General features: G+C 41.3%; 3 protein-coding genes, 1 long non-coding RNA gene and 1 other non-coding gene across 9 annotated transcripts; 2 read left to right on the top strand and 3 right to left on the bottom strand.

Moving 5' to 3' along the window:
- Positions 1–4698: 4698 nt before the first annotated feature.
- On the bottom strand, positions 4699–4781 carry Trnal-cag (transfer RNA leucine (anticodon CAG)). The gene has a single exon. It is a non-coding gene; the product is annotated as a tRNA-Leu (tRNA).
- A 418-nt stretch (positions 4782–5199) lies between these two features.
- Positions 5200–21549, bottom strand: LOC108029595 (fatty acid CoA ligase Acsl3). Of its 5 annotated transcripts, XM_044092519.2 has the most exons (11): positions 21362–21549; positions 20922–20954; positions 13159–13398; positions 11442–11577; positions 9130–9568; positions 8864–9070; positions 7511–7985; positions 7276–7448; positions 6948–7211; positions 6615–6890; positions 5200–6549 (listed from the first exon to the last, which is right to left on the bottom strand). In XM_044092519.2, the coding sequence occupies exons 3-11, from the start codon at positions 13179–13181 to the stop codon at positions 6395–6397; spliced, it is 2148 nt and encodes a 715-aa protein (XP_043948454.1). In that variant the 5' UTR covers positions 13182–13398; positions 20922–20954; positions 21362–21549; the 3' UTR covers positions 5200–6394. The 5 variants fall into 5 exon arrangements, with proteins under 5 accessions (XP_043948454.1, XP_043948456.1, XP_016957454.1 ...); XM_044092521.2 differs by lacking the exon at positions 13159–13398; XM_017101965.3 differs by lacking the exon at positions 20922–20954.
- LOC108029596 (uncharacterized) lies at positions 8042–8856 on the top strand. Its single transcript, XM_017101968.3, has 2 exons — positions 8042–8491; positions 8545–8856. The coding sequence occupies exons 1-2, from the start codon at positions 8157–8159 to the stop codon at positions 8780–8782; spliced, it is 573 nt and encodes a 190-aa protein (XP_016957457.1). The 5' UTR covers positions 8042–8156; the 3' UTR covers positions 8783–8856.
- On the bottom strand, positions 10366–10812 carry LOC108029597 (cytochrome b-c1 complex subunit 6, mitochondrial). Its single transcript, XM_017101969.3, has one exon. It carries the CDS (start codon positions 10689–10691, stop codon positions 10431–10433), a length of 261 nt encoding a protein of 86 aa, XP_016957458.1. The 5' UTR covers positions 10692–10812; the 3' UTR covers positions 10366–10430.
- Positions 13708–20542, top strand: LOC127011060 (uncharacterized). The gene is made up of 2 exons (XR_007764095.1): positions 13708–16699; positions 16757–20542. It is a non-coding gene; the product is annotated as an uncharacterized LOC127011060 (long non-coding RNA).
- Positions 21550–22985: the final 1436 nt, after the last annotated feature.

Raw genomic sequence — 22985 nt, 5'->3', positions numbered from 1 at the left:
AGGTATAGTTATACTCATATACTACATGCAATAGAAAGAAGACTTTTTGGAGCCCGATAGCTTCAAAACTGTGAGACTAGTTTGCGTAGAAACGGACAGGCAGACGGACAGACAGACATGGCTATATCGACTCGTTTAGTGACGCTGATCAAGAATAAATAAATAAATACTTTATGGGGTCGGAAACGTCTGCTTCACTGCGTTGCAAACTTCTGACTGAAATTATTATACCCTTTGCAAGGGTATAAATAAGCTACAATTTATTTAAAAATTTCTTACACATCAAAAATAAATGTTTTTATTATTTAGATTTTTAATTTAGTGATTTTTGTTGAAATAATATACCTTAACATCACTTGGTACCAAGTCTTTTATTTGTGGCATTTAATTTTGACGTTTTTCGTTAAATGATGGGCTTTTATTTATAACTAACTTAGTTTATCGCAACTTCTACGGTAATCTGGGGATCGGATTGAAATAAAGGCTTGGCATTAAGCAATAGATATTATGATTAGGACCACGCTAAGGTTCCTTGGAAATACGATTCCTTTCACAGGGAGTCACTCAGCAAGTTGACCCTGGTATGCGAAGAGATTACCAGCTGAAGATGATTAGGAAGCTCCTGTAGCGCCAGAGGTTCCACTTCCCCAACATCGTGATGATTTGCAACAAGTATTAGTTTACTTTATAAAATTTTTCCACTTGACGCCAGATAACTATTTGAAGGTATCCCTCAGGTAGAGATAGTAGATATATATGGGAAATTTTACCACTTTTGTTTCGCCCAAACCCATTTTTCAAAAGTGGTTTGAAATTGATTTTGTCTATCAGAATGGATTAAGGTAACATCAATCTCCAATGTGTTAAACTAAGCAAAAGACTGCCGTTGCTAATGCTATTTAATCAGAGGGGCTCGTAACTTGTGTATTTGACCTTGATATTGTATTTATCGATTGTGGTGCTCGTAAATTCGTGTGTAAGTTCTAACCTAAAAAAAACAAAATCTTAAAGTTAATTTTTATTTTTAAAAAGAGCTAAAATCTTTTTATCTTGTAGAGCATTTAATTCTCTAAAACTTGGCTTTTAAGACCTTAACTGTATATTTCCCGCATTTTTGTCTGGTAAGTTTCACTTCCAATGTTAGCTTAAACATAACAGTGCGCAACTTTCTTTTTAATTAAATATTAATTCTTTTAACAATATTTTACAACATCATATCACTTACTTAACGTAGATATAAAGGATTTTAGTATCTTTTTAAGAATTATTATGGTAGTAAAAATAAAATTGCGGGATCACGTTTATGTTTATTTTTTTATTTTTTTTTAAATTTTATATTCTAATTCAAAAACGATATTTTTAAATATTGCTTTGTTTTTACGTTATTATGCCACAAAAGTGAATAGTGAATGGTAACAGGTTTTCTGTTACGTCTGTCGGGCACCTGCATACTCAAGCTGATCAAGCGCCCAATCGATTTAAATCAATGTTCGATCTCACAAATGTAAGTTGCCTGATCAAGGATCCTGCCCGCAGTATAGACGAGCAGCACCGGTCATGTTCCTGTAAAAAATGTGTGCGAAAGCAAAGTATCATCGGAGAAGTAAAACACCTAGTTGTTTTCTTTACCTTTCCGTTTTTTCTTAAAAATTTGGTATAACTTTTTTCTAAACTCATGATCGTTAAGCAGAAGATTTGGACTCACTAGACAAAAACTCAAAAACAAAAAGTTTGAACCAAAAAGCAACATCAAATAAGTTGATTATGTTCTTATATTGAGCACATTTTGGAACCGATTCAGCTCAACATTTTGCACTCAACAAGTGACGTTCTATTTTTAAGTACATTTTCAATTCAGTTAAGAACGTCAGAATTCTCCCTATGAAGGTTATATTTCTTTATCTATATATTCATAATAAAGTACGCTTATTTTAAGACCATATATTCGAGTGCCACGACTATAAAAATCATATTTCCCTTTTAACGAATCGCCTCTTAGGAACTCAAGACGTAACATACCATCCACCCAGAGTCCACCGCCATACCCTATATCGTCATTCCATACATTATTAATACCCCAGACAACAAAGAAAGTTTTTGAGTTTTTTAAGTTTTCTTACTTGCAACACGTGCGACATTTTGTCGTCGATCGGATGACTACTGCCAGTGATGCTTATCAAATTGGTGTTGTGCTAGAAATACTCCCCATGAACCTCTCCTCCAGAGAAAAGCATGTGCATTTTCACAGCCGTTTGAAAAATTAATAATTCTTAGGCGCATCAGTTAGCTTTCGACGAGGCATCAGTCCCATCCAAATAAACTTTACTATGCAGATGCATTCGAATATAACTAATTTTAAAGTAATGTACAGTAATGTATTGCGTGCTACGTCGCCCTAAATCGTTCTTAGTTGCATAACTAAAAATACGGATTGCTCATTGGTTCAATAACATTAATTTGCCACCATCACAGAAGCTATTGCTTGTATATATTTTTTAAAGTTAAATATTTTCTGACCCTTCCAAAAGTGTGCCCCAAAATATATCCCTAAGTAGCAAATCTTTCGTTTTGTCAAAAACCGAGAAATGTATCGTCGCAAACAAAATGTTTATCTGAAATCGCAAATGTGATCATTTTTAATATTTTAATATTTAAAGACACGTGTAAATAAGTGTTACAAATTAAATTTTCCGGTTACAAAAGGCACCTAAAATTGGTTGCGTAGACAAATTAGAAACATATCTATCTTCAGCTGTACATATTTTGAACGAAATGGTACGCAATGAATGATACGAAAAATTTATTATTTAAAGCATCAGGAAAACCCGCCACAAAGGTATGCTTTCAATACTATCAAAAGGAATTGCAATTGCTGAACGGTGAAAGTCTAGAGTGCGGAACCCACATTCACTTCGAAGGACACAGGAACAACCCACTGACATAGACGGGTTGCCAGTCCCAGTCCATCATCGACTGTTCGCTGATGCGCAAGGCGGAAATCAGACGTCATATCGGGCGGACATGTTCGAGAAGCCCGTGCGGAAATCGAACGCTGGGCAAAAGTATTGAGATTACAAAATTGACTAGATAAATTTCCAAACAAATATACTCAGCATTGCTGCAAGCCAATAAAACGCAGTCAATGCACTGCCCATTGTTTGGCCGTCGCTCCAAACAGAGATGTAACCCAACTCAGATGGCATGAGAGGTCAGAGCCCCTCCCAGATGCAAATTCCCAGTTGACCAAGTTTCGTTTTGTCAGATGCATCAAACGAAGGAAAACACAGAATCACGCGGCATACTCAAAAGAGGCAGTTGCACTTCCACTTGTAGATACATTTGAACTTCGTTTTGATTTAGCATAGGATCTGTTTTAAGAAATGTTTTCGATCTCTCTATGCCTTTGATAAGCTTACAGATATTTTCCTTTTTTAATTATTTACTGTATTCTCCTTTAAACAACAATCAATTTAAAAATAAATATTTTATATGTGTTTGCATTTATAAAACCTTACCGTTATTTGTTGCTTCCATTGGCTGTGTAATGTATTCGTTGACCTATTAAGACTTCGATGTTGACGTTTTTCATATGCATCATTTAGCCCTCCTTAGAAATAGTGTGTCATCCAAAATCCATTGAGCGTGAAGTATGAGTATGGAATGCTTAGGGTTTGTGTGGAATGTTTTGTTCCATATTCCCTTCCTCACTGCAGGCAGATATGGTCTATTAATTTTACTAGTGCCATCGCATATTCAGTCTCGTATTCTGAATCAGCTTTGCTGAAGCTTTGAGAAAGCGCTTTTTTTTTTGGGTGGTACTCTCATTTAGTTTCCTGCTATTCTTGAGTGGCATGTGCAAAGAAGTGCAGTAAATTCATAAGGCCACAAAAAATGTTCAAGCCATGATATTTATAAACTAAGAAAACTTCTCAGAAAGAATTTTATTCGTTTAGGTTGCAGCTTTGACACAAAAATTCTTTTCCACCAAGCGGCATGATTTATTTATGATTTTATGTTGCAATCATGAATGTCACTGTCACCAGCTACAAGTGCTAACTTCAGAGTGTCTGTGTCAACTCTTGCCTGTTTTAATCAAAATCATAAAACCCAAAGTGTTTTCGACCTTTGGAGACACGGTGTAATACCTAAGTTATATATTTTTGTACTTCTTTGTAATTAAAATATCTTTTATTCTTTCGAACTTTTAACAATTTAATGGGACCCTTATGAATAACCTTAAAAAAGTTCCCTAGCAGAAGGGTTCTGAGAAAATAAAGGACAAAGTTGCAAAAATTCTGTTTTAAGCCATTTTAGACTTAAAGACCCGAAGAGCTTAACATTTGGTCAGCAGGACATTATCAACTCCCTGTTGTTTTACCGCTTTAAAAATGCTCAAAGTCAGTGGAGTAAACAAACAGAGACACGGGCGCAAACAAACATGCCACAGTGGGGCAATGGCACTACAGTAAACACTGCAGCAAGTGAAACCAGCCAGGCGTGCTAATTGTGTCATTTACATCGGCAAACAAGTGCGAGCGAACAAGTCAAAGGCTCAAACAAATTAATGCGGCTGAGCGCATCAGCAGCGCTCTTTGCACAGTGCAATTAACGGCGACCGAGGAGCCGGCAAGACATGCAAATAATTAATTTAAGAGAACAGCGGTCACAAGTAAAAACAAATAGGGAGGAAAAAAGTCTTGTCAGAAGTGGGATTCGAACCCACGCCTACAGAGTAGACTGCGACCTGAACGCAGCGCCTTAGACCACTCGGCCATCCTGACTTGATCACACATCGTCCCAAATATCATGACGTTTCTAACACAATATTCTAACGCCATCTGTCGAGAACTTTCAGAATGAAGGACAGATCAACTGGCCACTGATCGATAGACTTATCGATACATTTTTATCGGAAATTAAAAATCGAAAGTCCCTTTCCAAATAAATTTCATCGCTTACCGCTCAAGTAAAACTAGAAAATAGTTTCATTTATTGATTTATCCAGTATTTCATACGATCAAAAATATAATAATGCATTGATACTTATTTGTAATAATTGTCTTACATCTTTATTTATTTATAACTCATTTCGTTTTTACTAAAATTATGTATTTGATCAGCGTGATAAGTGTTCAATTTCGAAATCTGAGATACGAGCACCAACTTCTTCCCTCGTACATTGTTCTGAAATCGAAAACGTGTTTTTACCAGTTGAATTTTATTTTAAAGAAACGCATTTCCACAAAAAATTGCTAAACGTTTTCTAAATATACATAGTTTAACTAAAAATATGACTACAATTTATTCAAAAAGTCCTTGCACATCTAAAACAATTGTTTTTATTTTTTAGATCTTTAATTTAGGCATTTTTGTTGGCCTACTAGCCTTTACCATCGCTTTAATATTTTGGTACTAAGTCTTTTATTTGTTGCATATTAATTTTGACTTTTCTCGTTACGTGTTCGACATTGTGTATTTAATAAAATTCATTTGATGGTTTTTCTTTAACTAAATTGAGCTAAAATATATTTTACATTTGCCTTTGTAACCTTTTTGTTTTTGTGTAATTAAAAATAATTTTTGGATGGTTCCATTTGTGTTTAGATGCTTCTTCTGCGCCAAAAAGAAGCATTCGAAAGGGAAATTCTTAAGTTCTTCACTTTACAGTTGTTGCTTTTAATTCATTATCAAGTCGCCTCCTTTTCTTCTTTAACATTTCATTACTTCAAAATTTCCGTACAATAAACTTAGCATTAAGAAGTACACTAAATATTAGATTTATTATACACATATATGCATTTATATAGATGTGTGTATATATCGTATGTACATAATTAATAGGCAACCACTTAAGCTTAATATAAAAATAAGTATTTTTTATGCAATATTCATTTGCCACAAAATGTACTAAAAACCGAAAACTGTACAGTTTACAATATTCATTCTCATCATCGGCAATCAGTTATCATAATCTTTATCATTGTCAATCTGTTCAACAGCATTCTAAGCACATGCACAGCGCATTTTCAAACCAAACCCAGCTGCAGCTATGTACCATCAAAACTTCAACGAACTGTACTTTATTAGGATGCGAAACGAGTAATTTTCAAAATTCTAGCAAATGAAAGGAAACAAAACCAATAGGAAACTGAGAACTTTTGTCATAACATGCACAATATGACTTATCGTTTTCTCGTACGTTTTGCTCGGGTTTTAGATCTTTTAGGACTTAAGCTAGGTTGGTTTTAGATTTGGTTTGCATGCCTATGCCGTGGGGGTGCTACTAATTCGCCATTAGTTCACACTAGCTTCATTGCCGCTGCTCCACTAATGTAGTTGTCTCCGTGTTGTTGTCGTTGCTGCATCTGATAGCTCTCATTTAGTACATTGACTTTCATGAGGCGTACATGCGGTTAATATCATGCTGATATCTGTCCTGGATATCCTTGCGCTTCAGTTTGAATGCGGCCGTTACCAGTCCCATGTCAGGAGACCAAACCTCCTTGCATAACGTGATGGCGGCGGGGACCTCGTACTTTTGTAGTTTGCCTGCAGGATAAAGATATTCGATATAAGTACTTCCGAATGATGTTCAATTCTCCATAATAGCTTACATTTCCGCGCATGTTCGGCAATTTCCTTGAGTATAGCCTTTTCTATGATGGGCGATGAGCACAGCTCCTCGAATGACTTGTCACCCAGTCCATGTTTCTGTGCCAGTTCCTCCAGATGATTTTGGTTGGGGACGACCAGCGCCACTGTGAACTGCTTTGTGGGATCTCCGTATACGCAAATATTTTCGATAATTCCGCACGTTTTCAATTCAGATTCAACCTTGCCAAGGGAGACATATTCGCCCGCTTGCAGCTTAACCAGGTCCTTCTTACGATCTGCACGAAGCGGAACTTCAGAAACAGATCCGAATACCTTTGGACAAGTAAGCTTACCTATTATCTTAAGTACGCCGTCAGCTTGTATTTCGCCAATGTCGCCGGTTTTGAACCACCTTTGCCCGTCCTCCTCGAAGAAATCCTCGTTGGTCTTGCCCGGCAGCTTGTAATAGCCCTGGGACACGCATTCACCGCCAATGAGAACCTCGCCCTGAGGATACGGCTTATTTGTGACGCGGTAGTTGCCTTCCTCCCAGTTGACCAGGCGGATGTCGCAAACAGTCAACGGTCCTCCAGTGCGTCCATAGGTCATATCGCGGTCTTAAGTTGGGTTGGAGACAATTAGTAAAGCTATTAAAGATAAGCGTTATCTGCAATCACTCACAATCCATTACTGTGGCTCCGGACGTGGTTTCCGTGAGACCATAGCCCTGAATCAGCTCCAAGCACAGGCAGGTCTTGATTTGCTCATGGGTGTCTGCTGACAGAGGCGCTCCACCGGACATGATAATGCGCACTTTGCCGCCCATCAACTTTGCCACCTTCTTGAACACCAACCTGCAAGTGAGTTAGTAGACTTAGTAACCAACTTACGACCGTGACAAGTGCACTCTTCTTACTTGTCAATAAGCGGCGTCTTGTAGCCCCTCTGCACCCACTTCACTTTGTACTGGTAAAGGAATTTGAAGAGCGATTTCCTGAACGCCGAGCCAGAGTTGACCTTGTCGTTAATGCCCTTGGAGATACGATCCAGAATCAGCGGCACCGAGGTCATGCAGGTGGGCTTCAGCACGGTGGCGTCGCCCTTGCAGCCGCGTCTGATCTTGCTGCTGGTGTCGATCAGGGTCAGTGGGGTCGAGTAGCCAATGGGAACACCGGTCATCAGACACACGCTCTCCGCAACCAGTTCAAAAACGTGGGCCAGGGGCAGGAATCCGATCAGAACATCATCCGGATAGATAGGAACCATGTCAACGAAGCCCTTCATCGTAGCAATGCAGTTCTTGTGGGACAGCAGGACACCCTTGGGTGTGCCCGTGGAGCCGGAAGTGTACATGATGATGGCAATGTCGTCGCCCTTGGGTGGCACGTTCTCTGTGGGAAATCAACTCATTAAAAACAGGCAAAATTATAAAGCCGAGCATGCTTTACCGATCCTGTCACCTCTACCTAAGTTTTTATTAAGTACCGAACCATTTCGCTATAGAAGAAAAATTTTTTCAAAATTGTTTAGGGTAATATTTTAAATTAAAGACACGAATTAGAATGGCCGAAGTCTTGGAAGAGTTCATCACCCTGACGCCCTTGACTTGTGTGCAACAGTGCAATGCTTTGCTAGGCGCCACATCAGGAAAACCGAGAAGCTGCTTTTTATTTTTCACTCTTTTTGGAGTCTACTGCGGCGTCCTCGTCTTTCGTGCATATCGAACATATTCTTCGAAACAAGGAGGCGATGGTGAGAAGATACCAGAGGGAGTTACACTTTCGGCAAAAGTGGATGACCTAAACGTAGAACCAGGTCCGAGCCCAGTGAAAGAATTTGTGGATCATGCGAAGCCGATCCTGTTGCAGCCTATCGAGTTCTCCAGCACGGACATGAGGTAAGACGAGTTAGGTGCCTTAAGATCAGTTGACACACCCGGCCTTCAAACAGATGGCGCTACTGCAACCACTTGCCTCAAGCAGATCTTAAACAAGGGCCGAATAGTGATGAAGAAGTACCCGAGAAAAATGGCCAAGATGAATTCGATCAAATAAGTGATGTGGGGGATAACGATGAACTCGAGGCGTCCGATGTAGCAGTGGCCACATCCACATCGAGGGCAATGTCGCGCACGCACGAGGACATTGTCGATGGGGAACATGCCGAGGCTAAAACCTTTTCGGTGTGATGGCCTAATGCTCATTGGCTAACTAATTTATCATTCGATCAAGAACGAAATAAATCATCCTAACACCCTCTTTACACGTACCGAATTTGCTTTCCTGCCCGGTCTTAACCACCTGGCTGAAAGGCAAGATCTTGACGCCATCCTTGAAGCCAGTGGTCTCTGTCTTTTGCAGCTGATCCTCGATGTATATGATGGTCTTCACCAGCGGGCACTTGTCCAGCAGAGTCTTGAACTTGGGCAGCAGGTCGTGGGAAGTGATAACCGTGGTGACCTCCGTTTCGGTGATGCCTGGCAACAGATTCGAATGTTATTGCGGGAGCGCAAACTCGATAAGGTAGTGTACTCACAATGGGCTACTCCATCATCGCCCAGTGTGGCGTAAACGGTGACTATGGGCATAGCCTGCTTGAAGCATCCGTGGGCAGCGATCATCCACTCGGCCCGCGTTTCGGCGAAGATGACAATGTTCTCGCGGGGCTTCTGTCCCAGTTCCCGCAGACCGCGTCCGAAATTAGCCGCCGTGCGCTCCGCCTCGGTGAACGTTTTCCACTTGTAGTCGCCCAAGTTGTACTTCTTGAAGACACGGCCGTTCGGCTGCACTTCGTCCTCCTCGCTGAGGATCTGGCGGGTGCCCAGGCAGCGCTTAGACGTGTACGTCTTGGCCACATAGTTGAATACCTTTTCCAGCGTGTCGATGTTCTCCTGCAGCATCTTTACGTGCACATCACGCGGCGGATCCGTAGTCCGGTAGGTCAGCTCATTGTCATCGTTCCGCACGATCTTCGCCTGAAAAGTGTGCAAAATAGCCGATTACTTTCAGGTCGTGCCAGAGGTTGCGATTTGAAAAAACGCCAGATTAGGGGAGGGACCACAGAGTAAAATCGACAGAGAGATAACAGACATGTGGGATTTCGGGGGTTTGTTGAGGTGAGGGCCATAACTCAGGAGATCATGTTTCGTTGACCAACACCAAAAGAGTCTCCAGACAGGGGAATCAACTCTGGGTACGATCACCAGCCCTTGGAACATTTAGTGTGCGTGTGTAGTGTGTATGTGTGTGTTGTATGGGGGTGCCCCAAGTGTGTATGTTTGTGTAATGTGTGTACGTTCCATAACAGATAGTATTATTAGATTATTAAAACACATTTGCAAAAGTTAAACCTCAATGTCATCCGGCGCGTACTTGGACTCATCGACCAACATTTTCTGGTTAATGGGCTTTGCCTGTAGAGGAAGGAGGAGTTGAGATATGCGATGAGAAGCTGGTTTAGCCATAGTATTGATAAAGATTTCCTAGTGCCTGGTGCACCTTATACCTCTTACCCTTCTAATTTATGATCCATAAATCGGATTTGACCAAAAGCAATGTCTAGCTATTAGTTGTTAAAAGGTTTATAGCAGTTGCACACTAAATTATGATGCAAGTGGTACCAGTTTGGCCGTTAACATAACCGAAACCCATAAACCTTATCAGCCGACTGAAAGGCCAGCCAAAAAGCGCTCCATTTAGATAGTGAAAAATCAGATAAAAAGTCCCGCAGCTGGGGCTTTTCCTAAACGAGTTACAGCTGGAAATAATTGCATTTTTGTTCTATTATATATGCTTGTTTATTTAATTGCTAATTTAATTTTCGCGCAGTGCATTTAGTTACTTTAGCTTTTTGAAAAGACTGTGGGCCACGCAATGGTCCAATTCGGCAACGAAGTCGAATAACTCCTCCATGCACGTCTCAGTTGTTTTGGATTTGCCGTTTACGCGATCATTGCACTCTTGATACTTTTTGTAAAGGGAATCAATGTGACCTTTAGCTTGGCATTTCTCCCTAAGGGCTGCTTGCGGATCGACTAACTCCTCCTCGTCATTCTCGGCTTTGACGGTAGGCAGCGAGGTCCAGCTTTTAAATGCCATGTTTAAAGTTTTGAAAAATGTGGATAATATATTGGCCGGGGAACGTTTCCTGTTGACTCTTGTTCAGAAATATTTCTATTGTTCCGAGACTGACGGCTGAGGGAGTCCACACTATCATGGCTTACTATATAAACGAACTTCCTAGCTTTTTTGCAACTTAGAAGAACATTTATTGTCTTACTCTACACGGTTCCCTTATCAGAACCACCTGCGTTGTCTATATGGCGACCTGGGCAGTTATCATTCACAGCCATTATTGGGTGTCCCAACATTCGCGAATTAAGAAAGCGAAACGAAGGCAAGAAAATCGCTGGCGCTAACTTTCGTATAAAAAGCGAATCACTGATAGAGACATTAGATAGTGGAATAAGTGGACCTGGTCAATAAATCAAAAGCCGACATGCACATATTTGGATAGGAAAAATAAATGAAATAATAGAGGCACCTGCCTAGAGCAAGCTTCGAGGTAAAGGAAATTAAGTGGGAAAACAACTAAATCAAACTGATAAGGGTGCAGTTTAGAAAAAACATTTACGAAACTAAAGGTTGCGATTGTAGCCAGGTAGCCTAGTATCTGTACTTTGGAACGGCCAGGGCAAAGTCGAACGCATTTCAACTACACGATTCTAGAGATAGTTACAGCCGACGCACTGATTGGCCGTGCAAGTGAGTGGATTTTCCACTATTTATTAAGCTTTTATTCGACTAGAAAAGTGAGTCCGGAATCCGGGTGGCTGCCACAGTACTCACCTTCACCCGGCGCGAGTCCTGTCGGCGTTTCCAGGGTTTCTGCAGTACCAGGTAAACCGGCAGCGTGATGATGTCGTACATGAAGGCAATCGCCTTGATCGCGCCGATGGCGCTCTGCACCCAGAAGCTGTCCATTCTGGAATGGCAATAAAGAATGCAAATTAGTGACCAATTCGTATGCAAATTTGAGTAGGTTAGAACTATTGGTTTCCACGGCCCGTCACGTATAGGCCCCGGTTTATTCCACTGCACCCACCCACTCGTTGTAGCGCCGTCGCAAGCCGAAAACCAACTGATATCACCACCTGCCGCTGCTGCCACTGTTAGTTAGCAGGTCTTGAAAGTCCGAAGGCGGAAAGGGGTAGACACTCTCACGCTCACTTCGATTCTAGGTGCTCAGAAAACGCTTTTCAAACGGCGATAACCAGTGGAGGGCTCTGGGGTTCGGCTTTTTATCAGCTAGAGATTGTCGAGGCCCGAATCGCAAGTAATGCCCCACCCGAGTACGCTATTGTAATGAACCACATCTGAAGTGTACATATGTCTGGCACTCGTCTGGACCCTTCTATAGTCTGACTTCTTATCGACCATCTAAAAGCAATCCACGAACAACTAGTTTGGTTAACAAGTACCCCATAAAACGTTTCTAAAACCAAGGATATTCGCAATATTTCATTAATCATCGAGTTATCTTTACGATGTGAAATACTTCACAAAATGTTGACCTAATTTATGGGGTCGTACTGCTTTACACTTTTACGTTAAAAACATTGACTTTTTGTTGGGAATCAAAGTAGCTCACTGAGCTATTTCTTCTACACGGCTATCTAGAGTTTATTTTTGTACTTATCAACACCCGAAAATATCCCAACATTTTGTCAGCAAATCTCACTTTCTTTGCAATTCCATTAGGACTGCCGCCATTATGTCGGTTTCTTATCGATTCTTTTAGTTGCATTTAGACAAAAAACTCATGCCAAATATTTTGAAATTTTGTTTTCTCATTAAAAATTTGACCGCTTGTCACCAGAACACTAGATAAACTTATTGTGGCCTCCAAATTAATTAAAATAGTACAGCTTTCGTTTTAGAACACTGAAAGGCTCTTTACTAGGAATTCCGCTTATCCAAAACTGATTATCGCCCGTGGTTGGGTTAATTGAAAACCAGTTAGTAACATAAGTCAAGCCGAAGCTAGCTATCTTTTAAACGAGTCATGCTGAGACTCGCATTTAATCATATATATAATACAATATTATGTACTGGCATATGTGACTTTTTATAATCCATCGTGCAAAATGTAGTTGAAGACTGCACACTTGATAAAGACATTGTGAGTGAGTGTTGGCCTGATAAGCAAATCAAACGACAGCCTTGAACTTCGATTGCGCATGACGTCAGTTTCCTGGACCAACGAGCTTATAAGGTTGCAGTATTTCACAGGAAATATTATAGGGCACTTCCTATCATTTCTATTTATTCATAGCTCGGTTACATAAACTCAGATCTAGCTGGAAATTTAGCTCGTCACTTTTAGTTTTTATTTTTGAAGCACAAATTTGAATGGAAGACAGTGTTTCTTAATGAAATACATAGCATATAATAATACTTTTCTCCGTAGCCGAAAAAAATCCACAACCAAAAGCTAGTAATAGCACAGGGAATGCAATAGAAGCAAGCATAAAATGAGAAGCATATTTATCGAATATATACTTACTGCGCATCATCTTCGATGAACATCTTGCTTGTTTTTTGTTTGTCCGATCTTTGAGTTCAATGGGTTTTCTTGATGGGTGGTGGGAACAAGTGAGAGGAGTGATGCTCTCTGTTATTTGGGGATATCCTCCAAGGGAGCTTGGCTCTGGTTGATGGCAAGAACGAACAAACAGTGGATGCTACAATAAAACAATGATGTCAGGTGCCCCTCGCCAGATGATCTTCTGTTTGTTGTTTTCACCTGCAACCGGAAAGAGAACGAACAAATGCATTTATGTAGTGAAAATGAGAAGACATCAAGTGGTGAAAATACAAGTACGAGGAAAGCATGGAATTTTCTTGATTGCATAGACCGTTACCAAAATTTTTAGTGACACAATAACAAAAATAACTTAACCCAACCAATAGGAACCAAAAGTCGGGATATGACATACTATCGTTGAACAAAATATCGGTGCACAAAGCAATTTCCATTTCCACTCTTTAAACAGATAATATTTATCAAATCAAGAAATATATTCCTTCAGTTAGACAACATTCTGACCTTCATTGATATTATAATCAAATCAGAAGTTGAAGCCCAAACATGTTTCTGCTGTGCATTCGTTTTTCTGAGTATTTGCCAAAAACCAAAATGCTGATAATAAGAACATGAAAACTGATTAAAGATAATATCAACAAATAGAAGTGTATATATAGACCAAATTAAAATTAGACGGGCAGTCCGAAATGAAAAGCCAGAGAGCGGTTGCGTAACCGGACTCTCTAGTTCACACATTCACTTTCTCTCTCTCTTATACCACCCATTAGTGAAGGTAGATAAACATTGGAATAGGTCGGGGACATCAGTAGAAACTATTCGAATCCGTTGGCATTAATTTACGCAACAACGAAAGAACACATTCTCGTTTTTACTTTATTCATGAACAAAAGCTGAAGGCAAGGCCGAAGTCCACTCCGCCAAGGTTTATCCGTTTCGAAAGCCCATATCAAATGGGTTCCTTAGAATCTGCCGTCCCTGATAAACAACGAAGAGCACCAGTCCAAGAGCCCAAAGTTCACTAGTTATGCAATCGCCCAAACTCACAGCTCATGTGATATGCGGGTGATATTAAGGGCATACAGATGTGAAGCTTTGTTTCAGTCCGCTTCGGCGGAGTGCATTGAACTGGCCCCAAAATACAGATCTTCTGGTCGGTCATCCCTCGGAGCAGAAGAGTCGTAAGCGTAAACTGTGAATACGTGTTTTGTTTGCGAAGAAAGATAACATGAAAACATAACGAAGACTGCGCAAACAACTCGATTCGGTATTTAAATATATGCAAAATGGAAAAAGTTTGCGAAACAACCGGCACAGTGGGTTTAAGGTGGCTTATACTGGCAGACATCTTTTATTTTTAGAATATTTTTTTGGTAAAACCTCCAATGTACAGTAGAAAGCTTCTATTAGTCGAACTTTGAGTTTCAGACTTAATTAGCCTCTGAATAAGGGATGCAATTTTGAATGCATAAATTGTCCTTCAATTGATTTTACTAAGAAAATGAAACAGAAGAGGTTTAGCTAAGTATATGGAAAGCTATTGGCGTTCAACATTTTATTTCGACTACCACTGTGCACAGCTCAAGTGTTCAAGTGGCGCAAAACATAGGCGAAAGTTGATTAGCTGCCGTTGCAGGTTAATGAATGGAAATGACATGAAAAATAATATCAGATCGCTTGGAGTAACACTATAGGTCGGGACAACAATTCAACACAGTTCACTACTGTGCTACCCGGAATTCGAACTCCAAAGTTTCAACCCTAAGTACACAAAAAGAGACGTACTTATGAATGAGAACGCGCGAGTGGCGTGCTGGAAGCAAAGGTTATGTCGAGTGTTCTCTCTAACTAAGCAATCACTGTCCGGCTGAAAACAATAAGGAAATTGTGCGCATTAAGCCTGTGATTACTGTAGTCCGTACTTTGGACGCGATGTCGCACATGGGGGAAAATTGGTGGTTGCGCCTAAACAAGCACTTCTCTAAAAACTGATTGAATCAGATTCGTAAACCTTGGGGCTAGTGGCACACACCCGGCGTATGCGTATGTCTCACGATGATTGCTTTAAGCGGTGGAGAAGGTTGACAGCATCGGCCGAAAAATTAAAACAAATCGTAATTTACATTACACACATTCAGAAATACTTTAACTAATTGCCGATCCAGTAGAGATAAATGGGTAGACTGAAATGCCATGTCCGAAAAGGTTTGCTGCTTATAATCGCTTTATAATAACGTTTATATATAAATATTTTAAGTAAACAGTAGAATCCAGAACAGGCTCGGGGTAATTGTGGGTGTTTCGGTTCAATGGGTTCATATATTAGCACGCGTTACGGTTCGGCTAAGTGCAGTTTGAAATAAAATCAGGTAGATTATCTGATAATCCACACAAAAATACGAAGTGTTATTTTAGATTTCTGTTCAATATTTCTCCAGTCACACTTAAGCGATTGTACAACGCAAAACTGTTTCTAATTTGAGGGGGAAACTCGCCTAATTGCTTCTATTAAAACAAAGGCACAAACCTTGTATTAATTACGACTGACAAAGGTGGGTACTTGTAACTGTTTTTCTCAACTGCTGGGGTGCTAGAATACACAGGCTTGTTTGGTTTTCGTATTGATTGCTATTATTGCTGGCGAACTGCACGTCAGACTGCAACCGGCTGAAAGGCATTGTGCAAACGAACAGCACGTTGTGCTTGATTAAATCACAAAACACACCTGGAAACGCCACGGAAATAAAGAGAAACAAGTGGAGCAAGCCTCGAACTTGAAAACCTCTTTTGGTGGTGCCTGCAGACTGTTTTCGATGGCACTGCAACTTTACAAGACGGAAAGCCAAAAAACGAGCTGCCAAAGTCCAAGATCGCTTCGAGCTCCAACTCAGACATTACGAAACCGCCAAGCAATGCCAAAATAAAGCGCTCGACATTAATTGTATAGAATGGCATCAAAGAAAACTAAGCCCGCAAAGAACACGTCACCAGAAATGCCCCTGACATAGACGTGTCCACTTACGTGGACCTCAGTTGCGTTTATCGCACAAATATTTGGTGCACTTCCCTCTGCTGTGCGGAGTTGCGCAGCAGAAAATACGAGTGACTCAACTTTCAGCTGTTTTTGTTTGTGAAATACTTTCTCAGCCCCAGTGGTCGCCACCTGTATTGATCAATTCTCCCTCGATCAGCGCTTCATCGTTGACAGTCGACGCTGCTACAACGCTCCCGTAAATATTACTTGAACTTTGGCCAAGGTGCCGGCTTATGGGAAATAGCAGGGGGCACTGATTGCCTTGACATTGACCGGGACAGGCGGTGGTGTGAAGTAAAATGTGAGAACGCGACATTACTCTGCCCGCCGCGAGTGCGCATAATGCAAAATTTAAATTAAACTGCAACATTTGATTCATTTATTTTCATACGGGCGGCATTACGTGAGTGTCTGCTATATCTCCGACAGCCCGCTCCACCGAGCGGTCGTTCTCCAACGAATAATGGGGTAACAAAATCATCGTATGACTGTGTCAAAGTCCAAAATAAAAATACTTTTTTGCAGTCGCAGTACACACATAAAAACGGGAAAAAGTGCTCAAACGAGATTGCAATAAAGACAACAATACTACACAGAGCGAAAGCATTGCTCATTGGGCATCTTATTTGAAGGATCCACAATAGGATCAATGACTTTATAATGGCAAATATGATTCGGCAGATAGGGATTCCGAAAAGGGCTTTGAATGCTCATTCTACTAAAAGAGCATCTGACTTGGATCATTAGGAATCACATTTTAAGATCTATGAGACACAGAGTATGAAAACCTGCATAGCCAAAGTCGAATTATGTTGAAACATCGGGTCCTCATCCCACAGATAATAACTCCAAATCCAATGTTTCGTAGATCAGTTTACTTGCTATTCTGTATATTTTCCCCGTACAATCTAGAATAGTTTCCTGTGTGGCCTCCGCAGCATCGGCCAGTGAGAAGCACACTTGCACGGGGCGTTGGATGCTTCATTGAATGAAAACGAGCCTCAGAGAAAGAGTAGCAAACATGGCAAACAAACAAGCGAGTGGCCGTGTGGGTGGGTGTGTTGGGGCGAACTGAAAATAAATTTGATTACGCCTGGGAGAAAGAGAGAAAGGAGGGTGAACTACACCCACTCACCCGCGGGGGGAAAGGAGATCGGCGGACTCTCTTTTGCACTCGCTCACTTCGCATGAATGCTCGAGATACGAACGCGACGGTGTGTGTGTGAAAGTAAGGCAGCCGCGTAGCGCTAAAATAAATGACCTAGACAAGCGCGTACTTATCTCTAGAGTGACCATCGAGCGCGGAGCACGTGCTCGAGTGAAATTTTCCAGAGGAAAACAAACTTTGGCAATGATCGTGAGGGGCGGGGGCCGCTGGCAAAGTCAAAGCCCGGTTTAATCGAAGCGGTACTGCGCGAAACCGGTTAGAAAATCTACCAAAGTCATGACTAAAACAAACACAAATAATGCTCAAGCGATCCAGGGGCGTAGATCGCAGGGGTTTCTACTAGCGCTCGTGCTGACAATCGCTGTGGGCCTTACCTCTTCTCGATCCCCTGCTCTCCAAGCCACTGACTTGTTTTCTAACCTGCCACTTGCCAAACATAGAACATTTTTAAATCGCAAACGAGATACGAAAATTGGTTGGCATGCCAACCAGAAATAGAAACGGAAACAAAGCAACGATTCCAGAATTAAAGCTTGCGAAAGATTAAAGGTAAATTAGGCAGTTTATGTTATTAAAAAATTATTGTTTCTTTGGACACTATTTAACAGTAAACCTACAAGTTTGTAAATTGAATGAGTTTTGTTATTGGCTAACTATTTTTTGGTCGAATTGAGAGAAATCAAAGTACTCAAAGAAACCAGAAATGAATACTCCCACTTTATTTCCATAAAAGAACACCATTGGATAGCAATAGTTCTCGGTCAATGCTATCAAATTGCATCCTCCATTATTTGAAGTCAGTCCTTATGCACCAAATCGAATTATTAAAACCAACAGAGCGAGAATTAAGGAGGAGAGATGTAGCGCAACCGCAGCTGTTGCATCGGGTGAACTGCCAAATCCAGGGGTTGGGCAACAGGCCGATTACAGATTGTCGTTACAACCCGAATTCCAGGGGTGGCCCACGACCGAGGCGGGCGGGACATGGGATGTGGGGTGTGGTTCAGACGACGTGCCCAGACATCGCGTGACTATTTTTGACTCTGCGCCCGGTGAGACAAGGAGTATTGTGGAATGGAAAACGAGAATCCGAAACTGCAGCTGCACTGTAAACTTTTCTAGGGTATCGATTAAAATTACAAAAGGCAGAAACATTGAATTTTATTTTACACTGTATATTATATACTGCGGTGGGATTAGAAACAAACCAGAACGTTACTGCACACAAAATCTTGTGGGTCAAGTTGCCCAATATAATAGTAAAATGGGCCCAACACATACTATACACAAAACATACTATTTTGCGGTATTTTGACTACTTTGCGACACAATTTTTAAAAGTTCCTAATTTTTTTAGATCAGTAGAGGTCCTTTTAAATTTTTTTGGCTGAGAGATCATATACCAGTTCAATCTACTGAAGTTTTTCAGTGTACAAGTGCAATACAGTTTCAGTTCAGTGCGGCTACGGGAAAAGTCACGAGGCACTGGGCGAAAGGAGGGTGGCACTTTGGGTGGTTGGGTGGCAAGCGGCAGCACTGTGGCACGTTTTTCCTCGATATACCAGCTGAAAATCGTATGAGTTTCAGGGGAAACGTTGCCGCCGCGAGCCTAAAACAAAGTACAAAAATAATGCGGCGAAGAGAGGGAAATGAGGCATGTGAGTGCGAGAGTACTGTACTGTGTCTCAGGGCGAAGAGCGCTTGAGCGAGAGAGAAAGCCGGGGCAGGGACCCAGGGGCAAAGGGTGAAAGGTCAAAGAGCAAACTGTTTACATGAGGCAACCGCGACGAGAGGCGATGGAAAACTGGGCGGTCTGGCCATGAATGAAAGCTGAGACCGGCAAACGTGGCCCGCCCACGGGGCGAACGCCTTCCGTGTGGGAGGGCGTCGTCGCAGGTGGTGGAACAATGGGCGCTTCACCAGCCAACTTTCTTCCGGACGGTGTTCCTTCTGCTCAACCTATATTTTCAGTTTCACAAAAAGGCTTAATTATAAATGATATCTACCAAACATATTTTTAAATTTTGAATTGACTCGAAAAATGTAATAGAATAAGAACAGTAAAGAGCTTCTTAGTGTAAACATTGTCTGCATCCAAACATTAGTTCCATCCAAAAGCATCGAAAGTTGTAGGTGCCTACATAAACTTAGACAACTATGTTTTACCCGCTTTTATATTGTAGTCTTTGCTAGCTAAGTATTTTATTATTACCTCGCTAAAGCTGCCACATTGCACTTCTTAAAATCAGATGCCTTCATTGGCTCCCTCTTCACTGCTAAATAATTATTTAAATACTACCTTTTTGGCCCGGACTAGACCTACTTTCGGACGTGGACCTTCAGCTTGCTAACCGCAGGACTATCTGAACTTTTGGATCGCTCGCAGCTTGATGGGCGGCCCAACGTGCCCCCGCCTAGCAGAAAACTACTACCGGCAGCGACGATGTGAGCGATATTCCGATTATTAAGTGCTTCCACCTCGGCTGTCTGAGGCGCGTTTCCGGCCACAGTGGAAGCCGCGCCCCAGAAACAACGGCGTGGCAGGAAAAGTGCAACCTACCCACCCACCGGCCACCCACCAGCCCCACCACCCACCGCCCACCGCTCAGCTGGTCGCGAGGTATGGAAAACAGATGACACACGGCGCCCACGGAGATAAAACTCGCCTGATTTTCAGTTGGTATAACAAGCCGAGACAAAGAGAGGGACACATCCAGTGCGAGGGCCAAGAGCGAGCTTGCGCAGAACGCGTTACAAGAAGATTACACGTGCGAGCCAAGTAGGGGAATCCGCCAAGAGCGCGAGAGAGAGAGCGCAGGAGAGCGGTTTTGTTTATGTGCGTAGGCCTGAAGTGGAACGGGACCCTTCGCTCGCATCTAATTACAATTTAAACTGCCTTGGGAAAGAATGCAATTAACAGGTTAAGAATAACGGTAAGGCAGTCGTCGAATGCAGTTGGACTTCGAGAAGTAGAACTACTCCAACTGAAAATTCAGAGTGAGGAAGATACATTTCAGTCTATACAGTTCTAAAGGGATTTTGATTACATTAAGTACAAACGCACACGATAAAAACTATAATGTTTATTAATAAGGTCAAAGCATGAAACAAAAAGAGAAATAAACTAAACTGTACTAATACAATTATTTGCCCATCGAATAATCCTTTTGAACCGAAAAAGTCAATGCCTATATAATCTGGACACTCTCTACCAGTTTATTATTATTTTTCGGGAAACGGAAGACTTGATTGGGGCCACTTTGGGAGGCCCGACTGTAGCCGGGTGGCGAAAGCCAAACAAATCAATAAACAAGCGGCAAACAAAATAAGTCTGGGCTGCCAATGGCAACCATTGCATAAGGAAAGTGCAGTAGCGCTGCACCAGCACTTTGACTTCCGAATTGGGTCAAGGGAGATTGGCTGGCCAGCCGAATTTGTTGGGTAAACAGATAAGGTGGCGTGACATCCGAAAAGTAGGAGGAGGAAAGGAAGCCGGCGCGAGAGGAGCACATCCAGACTTACCTACGAGTGCTTCAGAGAGCTTTGTTCTCAGTTCTAGACGGCGGAGGCGGGATTTTCGAGGGCGCACATGCAACGATTTTCAGAACAAAATACAGAATAAGGCTGCGGATCACGGATCGAAATAAATCACAGATTATATAAAATGACGTTTTGCCAGCAGAACGCACGCACACACGCAGGCGGACGCACACGTAACACCAGCACAAGACATGCGTTGGCGTCGACACGTTTTCCCATTCGACCCTACAGATACTCGTTCTCGGCACCTTCGGACTTTTCCTTCAGATAGTCTGCGCCTTAATTGATAAAACTTTCGCAAAACTTTCACAAAACTGCACAAATGCTCGCTGGCACTCACACAGGCACACGCCAGGGCAGCGGCGCACGTGTGCGTGTGTCGGTGTGTTTATCACGCCACTCGCAATCACTTTTCTACTTACACACAGCGAGTTGTATTTTAAATTGCGTTTTAGTGTCTCTTGTGACTTTCTGCCTTAGTTAGTTTGGCGCCCGCGCAAGTGACGGAAGGACGCACAAAGAACAATAAATGTGGCGCCGCTGCTCACTTTTCATCCGCGAACGAAACTCACTCGCTGAGTCCCAATTGGAATTTGTTTCTGAACTTTTCGCCGTTCGCTTTTGCCACGAGATTAATTTCTTTCTCCTTCGCCGCAGCGCTCTCCCGCTCTCTTTCTCTCGGCCCCTCTCTCACGCTCCCGCACACACTCGCAGCCGTCAAATGCCGATGATGACTCCGTTCTGTGCGTGTTGTTCTGGCGATTTCAATCAATCTTAGTTGCAGTTCATTTTTATTCTCATTGCGCCGGCTGCATATTGACTCACATCACCCCACTCGCACTTGGCTGCACCTTTTTCGGGCTAATTCGCTCTCCTTAGCGGTTTTGCAGACTTACTTTTCGAAATCTATTTGCATTTTAGCAGAGGTGGAACTACAACGATATCGACTCTGTGATATCGATACATCGAGAGTTCAGTCATCGCCGACACTTCTAAGAACCGATATTATCGGAACCAAAGAACTAGTAAGCAGGTGATTTAAAAGTCAGTTAATAATAGCAAATTTCAAAGAAATATTATTAAGGAGTTTTTCAATTAAGTTTTTCCCTAAGCTGAATTATTCTGATATTTATCAGTTGTTTCTTATATACTTATATTATTAGCAGCATACATTTTCTAAATATTTTAAAGGTATCATCTGGTATCGACATGTACACAAATGAATTGTATGTTTACCTAACTGTTTAAAATAAATTAATACAAATAAATAAATTAAAAAGGGTTAATATCTATTACTTATTAAATGTAAGTGTTTCTTTGTTATTATTATTTGTATTATTATTATTATTATTAGTATTTTGTTGGTAGAATTTACAAGTTGATGGTTTGGAACCATTTAGCTATTATATTGCCCAATTTTACCTGAAAATTAAAAGGTTAATATCAAGCTAATATCTTATAAAAATATTTAAGTTGCTTGGTTACTATTTAATGGTAAAATTACTATAAACTACTATAAATGTGTGTAATTTGTTTTTTGTGGAGAAACTATTTCGTTGTTAAAATTTACAAGTCGGTGGGTTGGGACCATTTACCTACTATATAAGTTAATTTTACACCGAAGTGTTGGTATAAACATTAAAACCTAATTTATCTAGCGCTTCTAAAGTATTTTACTCTATTAAAATAAAAAACACCCAAAATCCGTTTGCAAATCAAGTCAAAAATACAAACTTGTATGGTTAAGTGATAAAAGAGCCATCAAAGATCCGGTTAATAGCCTCTGGAATGCGATCACGGTAAGACTAGATCCCAAGCCGGTCCCATGAGATACTTACATACTTTGTTTATCGGATAATTCTGATAACAGCTTGGGCAAATCCCGCTCGCAAAGAACTTTAGCCTCATCTCATTCAAAATCAGTTTTGTCAGCTTTATTAAATAATAATATAATTATAATATCGCGATAACAGGGGCGTAACAAACATCTGGGCTTAGCCTACGAAGATGTGGGTTGTGGGTGGCGGTGCGAATGGAACAGTATAA

This window comes from Drosophila biarmipes, chromosome 2R (assembly GCF_025231255.1).
Source record: "Drosophila biarmipes strain raj3 chromosome 2R, RU_DBia_V1.1, whole genome shotgun sequence".
Classification (NCBI taxonomy): Eukaryota; Metazoa; Arthropoda; class Insecta; order Diptera; family Drosophilidae; genus Drosophila; species Drosophila biarmipes.
The sequence above is the reverse complement of the archived record's forward strand: the minus strand, read 5'-3'. Positions and strand labels throughout refer to the sequence as shown.

What these genes read in the sequence shown, in the direction of transcription:
- LOC108029596 (XM_017101968.3), top strand. Translation starts at nt 8,157, where the DNA reads ATGGCCGAAGTCTTGGAAGAGTTCATCACCCTGACGCCCTTGACTTGT. An exon ending in TTCTCCAGCACGGACATGAG is followed by an intron (nt 8,492 to 8,544) that starts GTAAGACGAGTT and finishes GCCTTCAAACAG; the next exon opens with ATGGCGCTACTGCAACCACT.
- LOC108029597 (XM_017101969.3), bottom strand. Translation starts at nt 10,691, where the DNA reads ATGGCATTTAAAAGCTGGACCTCGCTGCCTACCGTCAAAGCCGAGAAT.
- LOC108029595 (XM_044092519.2), bottom strand. Translation starts at nt 13,181, where the DNA reads ATGTTCATCGAAGATGATGCGCA. An exon ending in TTCATCGAAGATGATGCGCA is followed by an intron (nt 11,578 to 13,158) that starts GTAAGTATATAT and finishes TTGCCATTCCAG; the next exon opens with AATGGACAGCTTCTGGGTGC. An exon ending in AGGACTCGCGCCGGGTGAAG is followed by an intron (nt 9,569 to 11,441) that starts GTGAGTACTGTG and finishes CACACTTTTCAG; the next exon opens with GCGAAGATCGTGCGGAACGA.